This window comes from Rhinopithecus roxellana, chromosome 16 (assembly GCF_007565055.1).
Source record: "Rhinopithecus roxellana isolate Shanxi Qingling chromosome 16, ASM756505v1, whole genome shotgun sequence".
NCBI lineage: Eukaryota > Metazoa > Chordata > Mammalia > Primates > Cercopithecidae > Rhinopithecus > Rhinopithecus roxellana.
Genome location: NC_044564.1, coordinates 58,489,440 through 58,509,412, shown reverse-complemented (window position 1 = coordinate 58,509,412; position 19,973 = coordinate 58,489,440). Strand labels below are relative to the sequence as shown.

General features: G+C 38.6%; 1 protein-coding gene across 6 annotated transcripts in view; it reads right to left on the bottom strand.

Annotated features, from left to right (window-relative positions):
• KDM4C (lysine demethylase 4C) overlaps positions 1–19,973 on the bottom strand; it is a 419,898-nt gene that overhangs the window by 109,235 nt on the left and 290,690 nt on the right. For all 6 annotated transcript variants that reach the window (XM_030919239.1, XM_010357540.2, XM_030919243.1 and 3 more), the window contains 2 exons: positions 16,564–16,619; positions 14,091–14,199 (listed from right to left, as the gene is read on the bottom strand). In XM_030919239.1, coding sequence (XP_030775099.1) covers positions 14,091–14,199; positions 16,564–16,619 — 165 coding nt within the window. The remainder of the gene's footprint in view (positions 1–14,090; positions 14,200–16,563; positions 16,620–19,973) is intronic.

The window sequence follows — 19,973 nt, the reverse complement described above, 5'->3', positions numbered from 1 at the left end:
TATATTTCTAAACAGTTTCAGAAGTCAATTCCTTCTCAAAGTGGAAAAAAAGAAGTCAATAGCATTGTTTCCCCATATCAAAAACATCAATGGTCACATCATGGAATTTCTGGGTTAAAAGGCAAAACTAAAGACACAAATCTAATTTCACCCCTTCCACAAACTCCCTAAAAACAGTAAAGAGAATAATTATGTAAGTGTAAGTTCAAATGATGAAAAAAGAAAGGGCTGGGCATGGTGGAACATGCCTATAATCCCAGCACTTTGGGAGGCCAAGGCAGGAAGATCACTTCAGCCCAGGAGTTTGAGAGCAGCCTAGACAACAAGACAAGACCCTATCTCGACAAAAAATAAAAAATTAGCTGGAAATGGTGGTGCAAACCTGTACTCCCAGCTACTTAGAAGGCTGAAGTGGCAAGATCACTTGAGTCCAGGAGGTAAAGGCTGCAGTGAGCCATGAATGCACCACTGCACTCCAGCCTGGGCTACAGAGCAAGGCCCTGTCTCACAAACAAACAAAAAAAAAGGAAAGAAAAGAAAATTTTGGAAGCTAGAAAGTAAAACAAGCGACAACTTCAGCAAAACTGGGAAAGCTGCATACTAAGAAGGCAAAATAAAAAAGCCAAAACCAGACCATTCATACTCCAGGACCTCCCAAAGATATTGGTGATGCCAGGTATCTCTGGAGGTGTTAAAATTAGGGTGAGGGGTAAAGTACAGAGAACTGGCTGAAACCTGCTGAGACGGGCGGATCACGAGGTCAGAAGATCGAGACCATCCTGGCTAACACGGTGAAACCCCGTCTCTACTAAAAATACAAAAAAACTAGCCGGGCGAGGTGGCGGGCGCCTGTAGGAATGGCGTAAACCCGGGAGGCGGAGCTTGCAGTGAGCTGAGATCCGGCCACTGCACTCCAGTCCGGGCGACAGAGCGAGACTCCGCCTCAAAAAAAAAAAAAAAAGGGTTAGGTTCCCAGATTCCTTCTTCAGTCTCTGAAACTAAGCAACTCCACTGCCACAAAATGGGGGGGTGGGGGGGGACTGAAGGTTTATTCTCAGAGCCAGTAAAAGAGAGGGTCTCTGGAACACGAGGTATTGCTGAGGGTAGAGTCGATGTAGGAAAAAAGGCAGACTTAGTGAACTTCTCCCTAAGGAGTACCGAGACCACCTGCTCTCCTGCCTCATTGGGCTCTAAGGTGCCCACAGCCAGGCTTTTACCCTTCAATCTGGAGACTGGAAGTCTTCTCTAGAGATACCTGACCAGTATCTCCCCAATATAACGCCCAGCCAGATCACAATCCTTCAGGTTAACTATCTGACTCAACCTAGAAGCACCGGGCTTCTACTCAATCCCGTCATTAAAAATGGGCAAGCAACCAAGGATTACCAGACATCCAAGCACAGCCTCATGGAAGATAAACACAAAATCAGGTAGACAAGAGGCAGTCAAAGACTGTAACAGGATAGAAGATTCTGGGACAGGTTTCTGAAAAGACATGAAATTGATATGCAACCTGGTGTATCTGAATACTTTGAGAGGAGATGGTATTCTATTCAGATAGCATGGCTCAACTATGAACAAATTCTGTTTACAAAGCAATAATAACATAAATCCTCAACTACCTATCCAACCACTGTATATAAAATACATGGAACACTACCGGAGGGAGAAGGGCACATCTCTATAGTGCAACTGACTGAAGCAAACTGAGCTAAATCTTCCCCTCTCCAAAACGAGGGGTCATAGGTCATGCTTGAGACTAAAAAACAAAGTAAATATAGGCATAATATTTAGCTTTTTAGAGGCAAATGACAATAAAGAGATGGATGGGAGGATGGATTGAGAGATACAGACAGACAAAGATAGTTGAATGTGGTTTCCCTTGAGGAAAGGGAAGTAAGGAGAGTAGGAGAAGAGGAACAGCTGTCTTTCACATTATAAGCTGTAGAAGGACTTGACAACTTAAACTATCTCTAAACAACCTAAAACAAATATGCATGCCCACACAACTGCTATATCAAAAGTCTACTCCTTTAAGAAATAAAATCCTGGCCAGGTGCAGTGGCTCACACCCGTAAACCCATCACTTTGGGAAGCCGAAGTGGGCAGATCACGAGGTCAGGAGACTATCCTGGCCAACATGGTGAAACCCTGTCTCTACTAAAAACACAAAAATTAGTTGGGTGTGGTGGTATGCACCTGTAGTCCCAGCTACTCAGGAGGCTGAGGCAGGAGAATCACTTGAACCCGGGAGGTGGAGGTTGCAGTGAGCCGAGATCACGCCACTGCACTCCAGTCTGGCAACAAAGCAAGACTATGCCTCAAAAAAAAAAAAAAAAAAAAAAAAAAAAAAAAAAAAAATCCTGCTAAAATGTCATCCCTGATATAGAATTAGTATTTACTCACCAGCTACTATCCTAGGAGCTACTGGGTCAAGAGAGAGGGAGAAAAACAGTTAACAGTTTCAAATTAAATTCATAGGAAGCAGTTAGAAATCAGTAAACCCAAATATGTAACAAGGTATACAGACAGTATGCAATTGCTGTCCCTCTCCTCTGTTCTCCACATTCTAAAATAAGGAACAAGAGAAAGCAAAGGCCATGTGCCTAAAATGGTGGAAGACAGAACGATTCCCTTCCACCTGAAAAGTTGCAAGATATCATAAATAATAAACAAAATCATTGCAAGGAATGTGAGAACACTGGAGTGAAGAAGAAAGGATACTGTATTATGAGGGGATTCCCTCTCTATTCCAGTGGTTTTCAAACTTGTTGGTATCAGGACTCCTTTATATTCTTAGATGTTATTAAGGACCACAAATAACTTTGATTTATGTGGGCTTTATCGAACAATACTTTTCACATTAGAAATTAAAACTGAAAAATATTTTAAATATTTATGAGTTCATTTAAAAATAACAAACCCGTTATGTAATAAAGTATTTAACTGTATTTTCTAAACAAAAAAAACAGCTTGAAGAGTGGCATTGTTTCAAATTTTTGCCAATCTCTGCCTAGTTTAATAGAAAAGAGTTTGATTCTCATTATCTGGTTCAGCATTTGATCTGTTATAATATGTTGTTTGGTTTAAGTACATGAAGACTATGCAGTTTCACACACATAAATACTTGGAAAAGGAGATGTATTTTAATAACCTTTCCAGACAATCATGGACATTCTTCATGATACTTCAACAAAACTTAAATGGTAGTTCCTAAAGGTAATTAACTTTTCATAGTATGTACTATGGTAGCTTAAAATCCACTAGTCTATCAGGCATTTGGAATAGACAGTTTACCCAGGCAGAATTTGGTAACATCATGCATTGGTCATGTAGAAAATACTCTCAATGGCTGGGCACGGTGGCTTAGTCCTGTAATCCCAGCTACTCAGGAGGTCAAGGCGGGAAGACTGCTTGAGCCCAGAAGAGCTCAAGACCAGCCTGGGCAACACAGTGAGACCTCATCTCTACCAAAAAAAAGTTTTAAATGAGGTGGAAGGATCGCTTAATCCCAGGAGATAGACGCTGCAATGAGCCATGATGGCACCATTGCACTCCCACCTGAGTGACAGAGCAAGACCCTGCTCCAAAAACAAACAAAAAATAGAAAATACTCTCACTGAGTTACACCAATCTTCCAAATGTTGGCATATTTCCTTACAAAATATCAAAGTCTATATTAATTAATATCACCACTGATCTCATTTAAAAGGCCTATAAGTACTGGGAAATTATCACATTGATGGATACAAGTTTTCTAAAATTCCAATTTTCACGTAGAAAGCTCAAATTCTGTCACAGGCAACAAATCTCGTCATTCACTTTTTAGAAGATGTCTGCCAAATACACAAATCAAAGTAATTATTGTTTGGCATTCATTATAGCAAAAAAAAAAGTTGCATGAAAAAGCTGGTAGTATAGCATGCAACTCAAACTATCACTAAAATGTTTTACCTCAAGGCCATGATGTATTATAGCAGGTAGTGGAAGTGCTTTCTAAGTGTATTTCCTATCATATCACACAGAATGTAAACAAGGCATATGTTCAAGAATCAAGACTTAATATAATTAACCATTTTAAATTTCAAGGACCTTCTTAAGTGAAACTGGCTTTTTTTTTTTTTAAATGCCAGATGCATGGCATTGGAGAATACAATGGTTGCTAGTGCAATTTGATGCCTTGGTTTGATGTATGGTAAGTGCCAGCCATTTTCAACAGTGAGCTGCGGCAAGCTTGTACAAGCTCCTGAGAGTGACTGCTAGATCTTCGAGAATTTTAAGAGCTGGCTCACATCATGTTGGTAGTTTGAAACTGGACATAGTGAGAGTATTTCAACCAATGAAATCTGCGAACACTACAAATGAGGGGCATTTTTCTCCTTTTCTAGGAGAGCTGTTTCTTATTTACTGCCACATCAGTAGCTTTACCAGCCATTGCACTTGCATCATTAGTCTAAAATTAAATGCCTTAGGATGTCTGAAAAGGGCTTTGAAACAGAGTCTGCTGATCACACTTTGAGAACCACAGTTCTGTTCCAAACAGTGATTTGTTCCCCAAAGGCAAAATGGCTCAGCCAAGATACCATAGCAGAGACTGAACTCTTCTGACTGCTGGCCACTGTGCTTTCAAAGAATCCCAATTCCTTCTGAGAGGCTGTCCAATTCATTTCCTCTACAAGAAGGGAGAAAAGGCCAGAAATGGATGAGAGGGTATCCTGGTAAATAACAGTACTCATGGGTCACAGTCATTCCCTAGGCCCCAAACTGCTTAAGACTCCCAGCTGCACCATGCGAGGAAATGGAATTTTTTGCAAAACTGTCCTGAACAAGATTGCTTTTCAACGTGCAATCTCCGTGCTCAACATGAAGCAAGAGCTGTATTTCTAAACTTCTGTTTTAGAGAATATGAACCTATTCATCGTATGGTTTTCAGCAATAACTGCAGGGGAAGTTGGTGAAATCTCAGATATTTGCAGAAGAGCCCTTCTATGCCCTGCTCCCTTGGAGATGACAGAACACTCCAGTTTAATGGGACTCCATTCAAAGAAAATTCCTGTAGTTTACAAACTGCCCAGAGGCTGTTTAAAATACCGCTATGTTCTTAACAGTGTTAGAAAAATAGAGGGGGAAAAAATCACTTAAGAGAATAATAGCTAATACTGCCAACGTTCTTTGAGTGCAAACTATATGTCAGACTGTTAACGTTTTCATTTCATCCTCACAACCACCATAGTTTATAGTAGAGCTTCAGAGGGTTAATCTGCATAGCCAAGGTTGCCCAAGTGGAGGATACAGGGCTCAGGCAGTCTTAACCCAGAGCCTGCACTCTCCATCTCAACCGAAGGGAGGCTTCTTATAATTACGTGATCTAAAGCGTGATACAGATGAATGCAGAGAAACTTTGATATTGAGATCAATAAATCCAGTCCACGGCTGGCTAAAACAGTCCTAGTATCTGTGTCTAACCCGGAGCTCATGTTAAAGACCTCACTCAATTGTGGGACCACACCTAAAACATACCACAGTGAAATTATAATTCCAAGTATGAAAATGTTCTCACTTTACACGAAAAGCTTTTTTTGTGGATTTTTAAAACACACCCTTCTGAGGAAATGAATAACCTAATTTACATTAAAATATGAAACAAAGAAAAGTAACTAAGTCCTGACCCCTTCTTCTCAGAAAAACAAAGAATAATGAATTCATTGTTATACAACAATGACCGTACCTTTCCAAAACTATAATCTCTCTGCTTTCAATCACTGTTGACCAAGCAAAACCCTACAGATTGTTTAGAGCTGTCTAACAGCTGCCTCAGTTTGGCATGTGTTTGTTGGTATTGACCCAGGCAGTACTAGAGTGAAAGGAGTGACCCTGTCTCTGAAACTCCAACCTGGCTCACTCACTCAATTAAAAGATCCATCAGTAATCACTACTCACACAGACAACATCAGAAAAAACTGGACCATTCAGCAATGCAAGTAAGAAAATAAGATTATTTTTTCACAATACTCTTTAATCATGAATTATCTGAAGTTCTACTTATCTAATAATGTTTTTAACATTAGTCCTCAGGAAAAAAATGACTTCAAAACTGAAAATTTAAAGGCTCCAATCAATTTCCTTTTGCCTCACAGTTTTTCTCTCAACAGATAAAGAAAAATCCATAGTAACAAGATAACATTTCATGCATTTACACATTTCCTCCTATAGACATCTACAGCCTTCAGAAAGTATATTATTTGTAGTCATGCCCATCTGACATTTTCCATTTTACTCAAAAGATTTTATGGTTTGGTATTACAGCAATATACAAATTTGACAGCTTGCAATAGGATCTAGTCCCTGTAGCAAATCATTCTGACAGTTAAGTACTATACAGCTACTAATGTACTATTTTTTTTGCACTACACTTCTTTAAAAACCTTACAAAGTTGGAGACATGTGTATGTTGAAATTCTGAAGAACATTATCTTAATGATGTTGTATAATTTTATACTGGCTGTATTAAATAATAGGACACCATATACCATACCACAACCATCTCATCTGTAGTATAGTATCTCTTACTCCTCCTTTAGAAAAGTTCACTATTTAAAGCACATTTTGTGCACATTAACATTACTGATCACTGTTTAAGCAATAAGTTTTCTCATTATTGTCAATGTTTATTATTTTCTTAGAACTTCTCTGTCTTTAAAAATACCTGAGCCTGTGAATAAATTGGTACATGAGTTAATGTGGAACATAATGACTTTTTCTGATTGCCTTTACAACACCACTTCTTTTCTTTTAGCATGATGAAAGATAATCAATGTCTTTACATTTCCTAAAATGCATTAACAGAGGCCCTGTCAAATACAACCTTGATTCCTTCAGAAAGAAAGCCAAGTTGCTCACGAACATTGCTGTAACATTAACTAAATAGAACTCTGAGTGATCTTACAGCACAAGAGGCAGAGCCTATCTTTATCTCTCAATAATTCTATTTTTAGTATTCAGTACATCTGATAACATGAGTCAAGTTAGCAAGAGAACATGCGCCTTCGTCTAAGAAACAGGAAGCGTGATTGTATTTTTCCCCCTTGATTCAACTCTTGAGATGGAATACCACAGTGAAACTACTCTATTTTCAGAATTGATGTACCTTTCAAAACTATAATCTTTGGCTTTCAGGTTCACTATTATTTGCCTTCAGGTACAAATTTTAAAGTGTACAGAGGCTTCTAAGCAGAATAGTATGGTCTCAGCCAGATACTGAAAGGCTTGTAGCTCAGTCATCATTGCAGTGTAAATTCCTTTTCAAAATAATGTTCTTCATTCAGAGAACACTTGTGCCTGTGCTTCGTGCACTTGTCAAATACAAATCAGAGGTCATCAAGTGCCCAGGGGCAAATTCTGCTATTCCAAAATTCATTTCTCCCTCTATTTGCTTGTAGAAATAGGATTTCAAATGTAAAAATCCTAGAAAGGAATAAAGATACAGAAACCAAAAGCATCATGCTACACCACTGTGAGGACAGATGCATCTGTGACCAATGAACGATGCCAAGTTTTTTGTTTTTGTTTGTTTGTTTGTTTTTTGAGATGGACTCTCGCTCTGTCGCCAGGATGGAGTGCAGCGGCACGATACTGGTTCATTGCAACCTCCGCCACCCAGGTTCAAGCAATTCTCCTGCCTCAGGCTCCCGAGTAGCTGGGACTACAAGCAAGCACCACGCACACCCGGCTAATTTTTGTATTTTTAGTAGAGATGGGGTTTCACCATGTCGGCCAGGCTGGTCTCAATGCCAAGTTTTTTATGCAATGACAGCAATCAAAACAGACATCCACTGCATTGAAAGATGTGATTTAATATTTAAATATTCATACAACAGCCTATTTGAAAACTTTATCTCCAAATAGAGTACTTAAAACTAATGGTTGCATTTAGGGTCTGCTACAACTTCCTAAGATTTCTTAAAACCTACAGACCTGCTTTGCTGGCTTACTTACAAAAATACCACAGATCTTTAATTAATTTAAGCTGCAGGAAATGATCAATGTATACAATAAACATTCATGGTAAACATACAGCAACTACCAGAAATCCATACTTTATTTTTATTCCTTTTGCTAGATTTTTAAAATGTCCTTCCCTTAAATTTTATAATGAAATCTAAGATTTTTACGGTGATCTGCTTCCAAACTCTACCGCCTTCTTCCTTCTGTGTGATCATACTACAAAAACATCATTTGTTATCTCTGAAGTCCCATCCTTAATTCTTCTTCCTGATCATTTTTAAATTGTAAAAACAAAATAGGCCATTCTGTCTTAATGTGTGTTTTATACATCTCGATGTTTCTTTGTTTTTGTCTGTACACAATTTTGCTCTTCTTCCAGAGATTCAGTTATGACTACGGCCAATGAATCATACTAGTAGAGAAAACAAGACAGAAAGAAGAAAAGGAAAACATTCTGAATAAATTCTAAATCTATACCAACCTGGGGTCAATTCTTTTCTTTCAAGTCCTCTAAGTGCCTCAGGCACACCAATCACCTGTGACTTCACACAAATCCCTAGACAGGGCTATCCCTGAAGCACACTTAAACATGGGAAGAAGGAAATATCCTCAGTAGCCTCCTATTGTACTAGGAAGTGCCAATCCTCGCATATTCTTTTGGTGAACAGAGAAGGTGCTGCAGGGCACAGGGAAGGGGTTTGCAGTAATAGGACTTGCCCTAAGGATTACTTTTCCCATACAGTGAAGTCATTCAGAAGCAAAGCGATTTATTCTATGGGGCAGGTAATAAAAATACTAAGTAAAATAAAACCTACATTAAATATCAGAAGAATGCTGAAGCTGACAGGGAAACTGGTTCTCCCTTTAGGATTGGTTCTTCCTTTAGGAAAACACACATTAAGACAGAATGGCCTATTTTGTTTTTACAATTTAAAAATGATCAGGAAGAAGAATTAAGGATGGAACTTTAGAGATAACAAATGATGTTTTTGTAGTATGATCACACAGAAGGAAGAAGGCGGTAGAGTTTGGAAGCAGATCACCGTAAAAATCTTAGATTTCATTACAAAATTTAAGGGAAGGTCATTTTAGGATATGACAGTCCTTAGCCCATTCAGCTAACTTTTCATTTCTTAAGATTTATTAACATTTTTATTTCTTCCCTGTAACAGGATGACTCTACTTAACAACCTGGTAGTTTTGGATAGCAACCTGTAGCATTTTTTTAGCTCAGCAGCAATTACTTTAATTACTCCACACAAAAGTGAAATATTGTTAAAGAAAAGGAAAGAAAGAACAAATTTAATTGGATGGAGATCACTACAGCCAAACTTATTTTTCATTAAAATGTTTTAGGTTTTTAAAAGTTAATTATTAAAGTATTTAAAATTGAACACAAAAATACAAGAAAACAAAATGTCTTGAAAGTAAGTCTAATGTCATCATTGTTGTCCATTTAATTGTATGATGAACAAAGGCCACACCCATGACATTACCAAGCAAGGTGGTTGGATGAGCTGAGGATCTCCATGAAGCACACACCATTTTGGGGTCAACAAATCCACAGAAGAGCACCAAAAGACTTGTTTTCCATTTGTCGTCATTTTTTAAAAACTGGCCATTATACACAAGAGGAAAAATCTGCTCAAGTAAACAAATCCTTCCCTGTATCCTCCACAAAATTCTCTTTGCACGAATAATTTAACAGAGGAGCTTTTCAAAAGTTGTAGGCTGAAACTCTGAATAAATAAAAGACTAGGCCGGGCGCGGTGGCTCAAGCCTGTAATCCCAGCACTTTGGGAGGCCGAGACGGGCGGATCACAAGGTCAGGAGATCGAGACCATCCTAGCTAACACGGTGAAACCCCGTCTCTACTAAAAATACAAAAACTAGCCGGGCGAGGTGGCGGGCGCCTGTAGTCCCAGCTATTAGGGAGGCTGAGGCAGGAGAATGGCGTAAACCCAGGAGGCGGAGCTTGCAGTGAGCTGAGATCCGGCCACAGCACTCCAGTCCGGGCGACAGAGCGAGACTCCGCCTCAAAAAAAAAAAAAAAAAAAAAAGACTAACAACAGTGTTACCAAGATATTCAAATATCTCTGCATAAATTCCAATATTTCATATTCTAGAAAGACTGCTAATAATGAGCATTTTAAAAATAAACAGCCTTCATATATTGGAAGACATTTTAAACTTACGCTTACTCACCAGTCATTCTATTAGCCTCTTGCAGTTACTAGCTTTTACACTGTTGTTTATTACTTATTCAGAAAAACTCTAACTTGCCCCAAGGGAAAGCAGCTCTTTTTACACAGCTAAATGAAAAACTAAACTAAAAAGTTATCCTTTGGAATTCAACACTTCGAATGCATCACGAGCAGCACTTTCGATGCCCTATTGCCATCCCTTGGGCTAAAGCACCCCAGTGTACAACAATATCTCACTCGTGCTCTCTCTCTGTCTCTGCAGGTGTGGCCAGAGCCCTGGTGAGGCACTAGAGAAGGGAAGTGGTAGTTTAAGAGCAACGTAAAAAACTGGTGCAGCAGCACCACCTGGTGGGTACTGAAGAGATGCAGCCCTTGCTGTTGCTTCAGGGATGAACCACTTGTCCACTCGGTTTTCAATCCCCAGCTGACCAAAAGTTCCAAGATCAGAATTTTCAACCAACAAGACGAGTACTGCATGCATGTTTCATAGGCTCTCTGGAGTACTGCTGGGCTCTACAATTTAATCATATGTCCCCTGTGATGCAGATAAGTTAAGTAATGCCTTGCTTTAGAGCAGTATGCAGAGATGTGTGTGAATTTTCTACTGTTACATTTAAAGGAGAAACCGTGGAAAGGCACAGGCCATTTTTTATTGTCTGATCACACTCCTCTAGCCACAGTCATTTTAAGCCTCAAGCACAAATAATGAATAATGATTTACTGCCTTTTATTCATTTCATAAATATTTACTCAGTGACTACTATGTGCATATACACATATATCACAGAATTTTAATCTTAGGTGAAACTCTACTAGTATTCTATTTGGTTGTTCAATTTCTATAAGAACAGGTAATGTTAAATTGCTAAATCAGATTATATGATTAATAAGTATATAGTAGCTAATATGCACATGTTACCAGGCTTTATTGCTTTGCTGACGAAAAAGAAATTTGGATTTGAAAAAAGAAAAAAACTCCAGGATTGTTTTTTAAAACATTTAATAATTTCTGTTCTGTCAGTCTTGAATTCAGTTCTTCCAACCAAGATATTCTGTAAAAATGGCAAGCATTGAAAATGTTCTCTTTCTGTCTATATCTTCGCTGTAGACCCATGGGTTCTTAAATGAGGGTGATTTTGCCTCCCAGGGGATGGGTGGCAATGCCTGTTTGGTGAAGGATGCTGGAATCCTGTGATGCACACGACAGTCCTCCACAACAAAGAACTATCTGCTGTAAAATATCAATAGTGCCAAGGCTGAGAGAACAAAAACTGCGTCTTATTCAAAAATGTACACTACATGGCAAGGTAAGTGATAATTGTTTGGTGAAATAAATTGATTATGATATCTAAACAAATCTTATTATTTTCCAGTTGTATGAACAGGAAGGCAGAGTGGACAGTCGAGTTCAGAAGAGGAATGCCCACAGCTCCAGAAAAAATACTGAAACTGACACTAGCAGACACATATATATTTATGAAATAGGCAGAATAAAATAGCTTACTTTGGCCTGGATGAAATACCACACAAAACTACTCTGCTTTCCTGCCGGCCATGAACTTGTTAGATTACCATTTAAACTTCAGAAGAATGCCTATATCAGGAAAGCGTACCCTTAACAACATAGAGGCAGAGCACCCTATTCCCTGGAAAGGTGTGTTTCATTCCCCACATAAGTAAACTGTATTATTCAAAGCCAGCCTCTCTGAGTCTGATCACCATGGAACATCAGTGAAGACTGGGGCACAGGCGATGGACTGCAGTGGACTCACAAGGATGATGATTCCTTCCTGAGGAGTCTACGTGAAAAAGAATCCAGACTTCTGGTCATTGCCCCTGTCATACAAACTGAGTAATTCTTCCCCCCAACTGAAGTTGCTCCTCATATTATTATTCCACTAAAGATAACTACTAGAAGCATTTTGATGAGGATCATTCTAAGAAACTTTCAATTATATGAAAAATAATCTGGTCTATAGACTGCTATTTTCAAACAAAAATATTTCACAGATCTCAGTTTATATTTGTAACTATAGCTCTACGCTATCATTTGAATAGACTTTAGGTGACACGACATTCAGTTAAGATATGCTCTTTTAAAGGTACCGATCACTTAAGGAAGGAAACGCTTCATGAGAAACCTGTGATACGCGCGATCAAGATGAAGCACAGCATTGTGAGGAAAGCGACAAGCTTCACCATTCTAGACATAACAGCCTGACTGTGCATGAAATAATCCCCCTGCCCTTCCCTGCTGTTCTCTCAAAAACGCTTTGGGACTGATGCAGGTAACGTTAAATCTTTAAGGAAGCATTTATGGACTAGAGAAGCCAAGACATAGGCCTGTGGAGGCAGACTCAAGAGCAGTGACTACTCCCTCTGAGGGTACTGCACTGGTAACAATACAGACACATAGGTGATTTTAAAAGGTGGTGGTAGAATTTTGACAAATACATATTACTTTTATAATCAGAAAAAAAAATGGAAATGTTAACATTTGTTAATATTTGTCACACTAAACATTAAATTATTTAACATGTGGTAGTTCAACCTTTTTTTGGATATCATGTCTTACAGTCCTAATTCTTACAAACCTTTTGTTTGTTTTTTGGTGTCCTTTTTTTGGCGGGGGAGGGTAATCTGGGTATAAGATTTCAAGCTTTCCTATGGAAGTCCAGGAGCAGAAGAATTACACTGTCTTCCTACTTCTTCTGACAGTCACTGTGACCTCTAGAGGGCCATTTAAATGCCCCACTCATTTCCATCTTAGAATACAGAACTTCCAACTACCACATGCTGAGCATCCTAGGCCCGACACTCATATCAGCCCACAGCAATCACCAGTTCCGTGAAAGGCCCACATATTTCCTAGTGAAGTGAAATTCTTGATGGAGGTATGATGGCAAATAACAGTGTTCACTTTCAATTCTCAGAAAACAAAATACAGGAGACTAGATTGTGAATTCCTGCATGAGAGACCCAGAGATGGCACACCCAGCTCCCCACTGGGGAAAAGAGCAGTGGGAAAACGAGCAACAGTCAAGAAGAAAGAGTCATAGTGATGGTGCCTGAAATGCTGTACAGTGGAAAGACCTTCAGTGGAAAACAACAAGGACTTAGGCAATTCTAGAGTTTTAGGTCCACCTGTAAGACATGCTCCAATACATTAAGGTCATGCAGTTGTACTTTGGGGAGTGTTCTAATTAGGTATATGCAATATAAGGGTCTAAACTAAAGATCTGTTGGCTCATAATTGAATAAAACTACAAAGTTACTTCAATGTTAAAGACAATAAAGGCCTATATTTTCAATGAAAAATACTCTTAACAGAAACCAACAGGAAGACTTTTACAGTTTCTGAACAAGCCAGAGAGTTTGGCCTATTAAGTGACTTGTACCTATTCAAGAGTGAGAAAATATTTCGTAAAAATAAAAGCCTCTTTATTTCTCTGTGTGTCTCTTCTTGGAGAAGAGATAATGAAATTAGGTTAGATACATTTTGCTAGGTTAAGATCAACTAAAGAGAGTCAAGTGAGAAAAGTGAGAAAAATCTAAACAATTTAAATAGTTAGATGGCTCAGCTCCAATACTGACAAATCTTACCAGATAACCTATAGTTTGAAAGTTCACATTAATTCAGGAAATGTATTACTATCTTTTTCCTCATTTCAGACAGAATTTGAGGAAGGTTATATGCAGACTTACAATATAACAGGAAAAGAATGTGTAGGAATAAATAAATTTAGGTTAAAGGAAAATAAGGGTAGAAAAGCAAAAGGAAGCTGGGAGAAAATATATCTTGGGAATATGTGCATTAATGGAAAAATTCAAACTTGAAATTAACACTGATTTATGAGGGAAAAAAGAAGCTTTGCCACTCACCAATTTTAGCCTCTGTAAAGGTATTCTGCCTACATCTATTTGTGTTCTTTCTGGGACATTAGTGAATCGAACTTCTGGGACCGCAACGGCGCACATGACATGGGCCCACCTACAGGAAAGGAGACATTAAACATAAACAAAAGTACCCTAAACTTACATACTTCAACTTGATGCCAGTTCTCACAGATGGGAAACACACATATGAGCAAGAAAGCCAAAAGCCTAAATCCATCACAAACAGATTCTGAACTGTAAACCTCCTAAATGATACCTGGACAGACTCACCACCACAGCTGCCCAACAACATTGTGCCATGAAGAGCTGGTAAAGGCCCAGGACTCTATCCTATCAAAGTGCATATATTTTTCTACACTTGATCTGCAAAACACTGAAATGTAGGTTTCTTATTTCACGTGATGCTGGAATATGCATGTGCTTAATGTACTTAAACTAATCAATATGTGGCAAGAGATTAGTTCAATTAATAAAAGGTATGAACTGGGTATAGCATATAACCTTTTTAAATAATACAAATGTCATGAAGCAAACTTGTTCAAGCAGCTAAAGTTCTCCCAAATAATTAATGCTAATCTTTAATTATATTGTTTCTCGCTGCAATCTTACTATAATCAATGAGACCCAGAGATAAAGAGAAATGAAGTTTATCTTGTACCCTGGTTTCCTACTTTTTTCATTTTCTGCAAAATGACAACTTTCTCATTAATACTATTAAATGTCTCATAAATGTTATATCTCAAAATAAATGTAAAGAATCACAAGGTTTGAAGAGATCTTGAAAGAATTGTCAAATCCATCAACATATTTTTAAGCCAAAGCATATTTACTTCACTCAAACAGCATCGGACTCGATCCTGTCTTTCAAGACCACAGGAAGAGAAAACAAGTATCAACCCCATCAGGGCATTCTTCCACATCGAAATAAATACTATCATTCTATAGAAAACACTATTTCTTTTTGTTGTGGTCCAAGCATAGAAAGAAAACTTCTTATCACCTGTATTTATACAGGAACCACCTAAACCATCTCACAGTACGGCATCCAGTGCAATATCCAAGAACTAGTGAAGAGTTTTTAGTACAGTGCAAATCATATCAACCAGGACTGTGGAAGAACATCGTCTTTCAAAAATTAAACAAACCCTACAGTTCCTTACAACAAATTTCATTAATGTAATAATGATAAATACCTTCATTTCTCCTTCCCAGCAATCAGAAACATGTGCACATGTAAAGAATTATGCTAACTCCACCATTATATTACACCAGGAATCCTAACTCCAGTGCCCAGGGGGCCAGGCGGAATGTAAGCAAATACACATTTACCAGGAAATCATGGTGAACTGAGGAGTACCTGCCCCACTGACACTGGGTTCTATCCCAACTTGTTATTACTGCCTTATAGGGATATACAATCATTTGCAATTAAAGATGAAAATCTGGATTTTTAATGTAAAAATCTCTCAATTTTAAAATTTTAGATGCAATTTATAAAACGGTGCATGGGTCCTACAAAACGTATCTTGGACCTGAATCTGGCCCTCAAGTGCCAGCCTGCAAAATCTGCCCAGGTTATTTTGACATGTCTCTATTCCAGCGTATGCTGTAATAATATGCTTTGGCCCCATTTTCAATATTAAAACCTGGTCATGAAAAAAAATAAAATCTATGTAGAACAGTCATAAAAACTAGACTGCCTTCCTTTTATGTTTACTTATGACTCTTTCAAGATTCTCTTCATATTCTCCACCTGATCCCTTTAAATCTTAATATCAATGTTTTCTCCCTATCTTTTCTAATTTAGTACACTTACATTCTTGTTAATTTGATAACGTAAAAAGTAAATGGTTTCATTATCATTGCTATGACTGAAATATCTGAAGATCACAGTTTCACGTTCTCAGGTATGCCCTGTTTTTTGTTTGTTTGTTTGTTCGTTTGTTTGTTTTTTGAGATGGAGTCTCACTCTGTCACCCAGGCTGGAGTGCAGTGGCGCGATCTCGGCTCACTGCAAGCTCCGCCTCCCGGGTTCACGCCATTCTCCTGCCTCAGCCTCCCGAGTAGCTGGGACTACAGGCACCTGCCACCACGCCCGGCTGAAGGCATGCTCTGTTTTTAACAGACCAATAGCATTCATCATATTAAACATCAGGATTCTAACGGTACCTGGATGATATGGGCTACCTTCATTTTGAAAACTCTGTGAGTAAAAGAGGGGTTATTTTTCATGGCGTCAAATACAAAGAACAGAAGCGTAACTTGGACTACTCTTGCCCTGCCGAGATGACAGTGCTAACAGTAGAAGTCTCTGAAGCACAGAATTCCAACCTCAGATCTGAGCAGCAAAAGCTTTGAAACCACATGTACAATGAGAGGTAAAGCGCACTGTCATCTAAAGGTTCTAGAATGGAGAAAGAAAAATAATGAAATTCAACACAGTTAACGTATTACTTACTTATTGTTCTTCGTTTGCTTAAGAGCACCTCCTCTCAAATTGCAGAGACAGCATTCCTGGAGGGAAAAGAAAATACCACATGATGACCAGACCCACACAACAGAAGTCATTACCATTCATCTAAATATTCTCAGAAATCCTGATTTTTCATTCTAAAATTAAAACTATCAGGAATTACATGAAGGTCTATCTCTGAGAAGTTCAAAAAGAAAGATAGAGGAGGGGGGAATGGTAAAGGTATGCCCCTCAAATTTCAGGGTGTAAAATTCTCCCAGAGGGAACCATCATGAACCTGGTATCATTTTAAATTGACATTGTCATCAAAGGAAAGCTCTGACACAGAGAACCCAGCAGTCCAGAGAACCTAGTCCGCATACCTAGGCATGTGCAAGAATTCTAGAGCAGAGAATGCACACACACGGTGTGGCCTTGTGCTCTGAGAATTCACTCCAGGATACAAGGCGGCTAATGAATGCAGTCTGGGCAGGCTTTTTTCTAATACAAGAATAAGCAAGAGGCTATTTTTAAACGATACTCTTTTCACCAAAGTAACACTTGGGCCTCACTCTTTCTGTGGGCAAACAGTGTTAGAAAAGGTGTCCTGATCAACCCCAGCTATCCGGACCAAGAAAACAGCACCAAGAAACGTTTTGCTTTATCCTTCCCATATAAGCTTATCCTTTCAGCATTCTTATGTGTCTTAGCTTAGAATGTAATTTTCCACTCCAAGATGACTCGAATTGCTACAAATATAGATCTTATTAGTTATTTCTCACTACACTCTCATGAAAAAGACCAGGATAAGGAGGACCAGAGAGCAGTGCACTGCCCTCTCATGACCTAAATTGTTTTTACATCAAATACCTAAGTAAAATTTTTAATTTCAAGCTTGTCCTCACAATTTTCTGCAATAATACATTTTTTAAATCGGTAGAAGTTATTTGGGGTTTTTTCCTCCAAACTTCATACACAAAACCTCTTTACCTTGTCCACTAAAGTGATGTTCCTTAACAAATTTTGACAATTTTGCCTAGCTTTACGAGGAATCCACCTAACTCATCTACCATTAATGAGGTGTGAAACTTCATAGCTTATACTTTTCTGAGGAAAACGACACAAAAACCACTGGAAAGAATCACGTATCTGTGTCACTTTTGTTAGGCAGTAATAAATGCAAACAACCAGAAATGTCCAACAGGCTTATGTGTCTGAAAAGTCTCTGTACATCTATATGAAAATTCCTGGATTCACAGTAGTAAAAGATACATTGTGTATATTGACTTGAATCCATTATAAACCCAGCTCAATGAAATAACAACTCAATGAAGAATTTTCTCTATCCATACCACAAAGCCATATCCTAGAGGCCCTTGGAATAACTGGTTTTGACGAATCATACCAAGAAAGCAAAATTTCACAGTCCAAATACTGAAAATGAGAGCTCTGGTAGTTCATTTTATAAGTTCTCAATTTTAGGTATTTTTCCAGTAATTTAACACACTTTCTACAAAGAAAGAGGGAGTGAGAAAGAAAATGAATGAATGAAAAAGGAAACAAAACTTGAGGTCAAGTGTTTTCATTGTATACATGAAGACGTTAGTTTCAAAATTGGAATGCAGCAAAGAGTTGAGGACTGTGAAGCACTCAGGCTCTAAGAGAATTAGATGTCTGATTAATGAAACTAGTAGTGAGGAGAAGCCTAAAGGGACAAGTTAGGAAAGTTAAATACAGCGCAGCAGCATGGAAGCTGCTCAAAAGCACCTGATTAGGATCATTAAAAGTTACACATATTCTAGAGCACCAATCTAATAAGAGGAAAACGTCCTCTGAAATACAATGTGTAGGCTCAAGATTTTAAATAGAGTTAAGATGCTCCACCATCACAAGAAGAAACTCATTCTTTCTAGCCTCCCCTCCAAGTCACAGAATCTAATAGACAATTCCAAGTCCTTGGTTCACCTGACCTCTTAGCACCATACAACACTGTTGATCCTTCCTGAAAGATTTTCTCCCTGTGGTTTCCATGACCCTTACACTCCTCATTGTCCTCCTGTGCCTCTAGTTGACCCTCAGTTTCCTTTCACAGGCTTCCCTTTCACTATCCTCAAATGCTGGAATTTCTGTAGTAGGCCCTATTCTCTCTCCACACACGCCTGCTGAGCATCTGATCCACTACCCTGATTCGGATCACTCTCTATAGGCCAATGGCTCACACCTTAATTCCCTGAGGTATCTGGCTGACAGTGCCACAGGCATCTCAAACACACATGCAAAACTGAACTCGTATCTTCTTCTCAAGCCTGTACTCCCCCACTGTTTTCCATCAGTGGTGCCTACCGTCCATTCTAGCTCATATTGGAAGACATATTTTTCCTCTCATCTTTTAGATCCAATCAACTGAGTTCTGTCAATCCCACTTTCAAATCCACCCTGTTCTCCCCATCATCACTGCCATTCGCTGATAGCCCCAGTATCCTACACCAGACCTAAACTATTGCAATAGCCACCCAGAGCTACTCTGAACTCCATGAGAGAAGGTTTTTAATGCTTCTCAGTATTTAATATGGCCTCAGAGGGCTAGAATCATCAGGTCTTGGTCTTGGCCAGCTTCACTGTGTTTAGACACCTCAAGGACCTCCACAAGGTTCCTTCTGTCCTAAACACTTCGGAGTCAACCTGTGCCACTCATCAATAAACTAAACACATTCTTGACATCTCAACCTAAATGTTACAAACTCCCTCAAAGAAGAATCCCCAATCCCTTGGCTCAGGTACTTCTATCTCAGGCATTCCCACTGACACTTTCACTGATACTCCCCTTTTATTAGCTTTATTACTCTTGCAACTATTTGTTGCATGCTATCTGCTGCCCTCACTGAACTGTAAACTCACCGAGTGCTACGAGAATGTCTGTCAGGTTAATTGCTCTTACTCTATTATGATATCTAATAGAGAGTATACCCTTAATATGAGTTTGTTAAATAAATAACAAAACATGGCAAAACAGGGAAGAGTGAAAATCTTGAAAGTTAACAAAGGATTAATAAAATGCAAAGCCCATTTTCACATACTGGGACTTTCTAAGGAAAGTATGCTGCAGGCTTTAGTGAGTTGACAAAGTTATTTTCGCCATGATTTACTGGAGAAATCTTATTTCTTTGTAAAGAACAAAAATATTCATGGCCAGGTATGCTCGTAAGTTATTTATATGATATCACAGTTTCTGTTCTATTCTCTCAATTTTGAAAAAAAAAAAAAGTAGGAAACAATGAAAGTCATGTCAAGTTACATCATTTGTTTGACTCAGTGTCCCTCAAGGGTCAAACTAGTTGATCTGGTAAAAACATAAAGATGCCAACCTGTCCATTCATTAATTTGTAGTTTCATTATATACCTATGTTTAAAGCCCA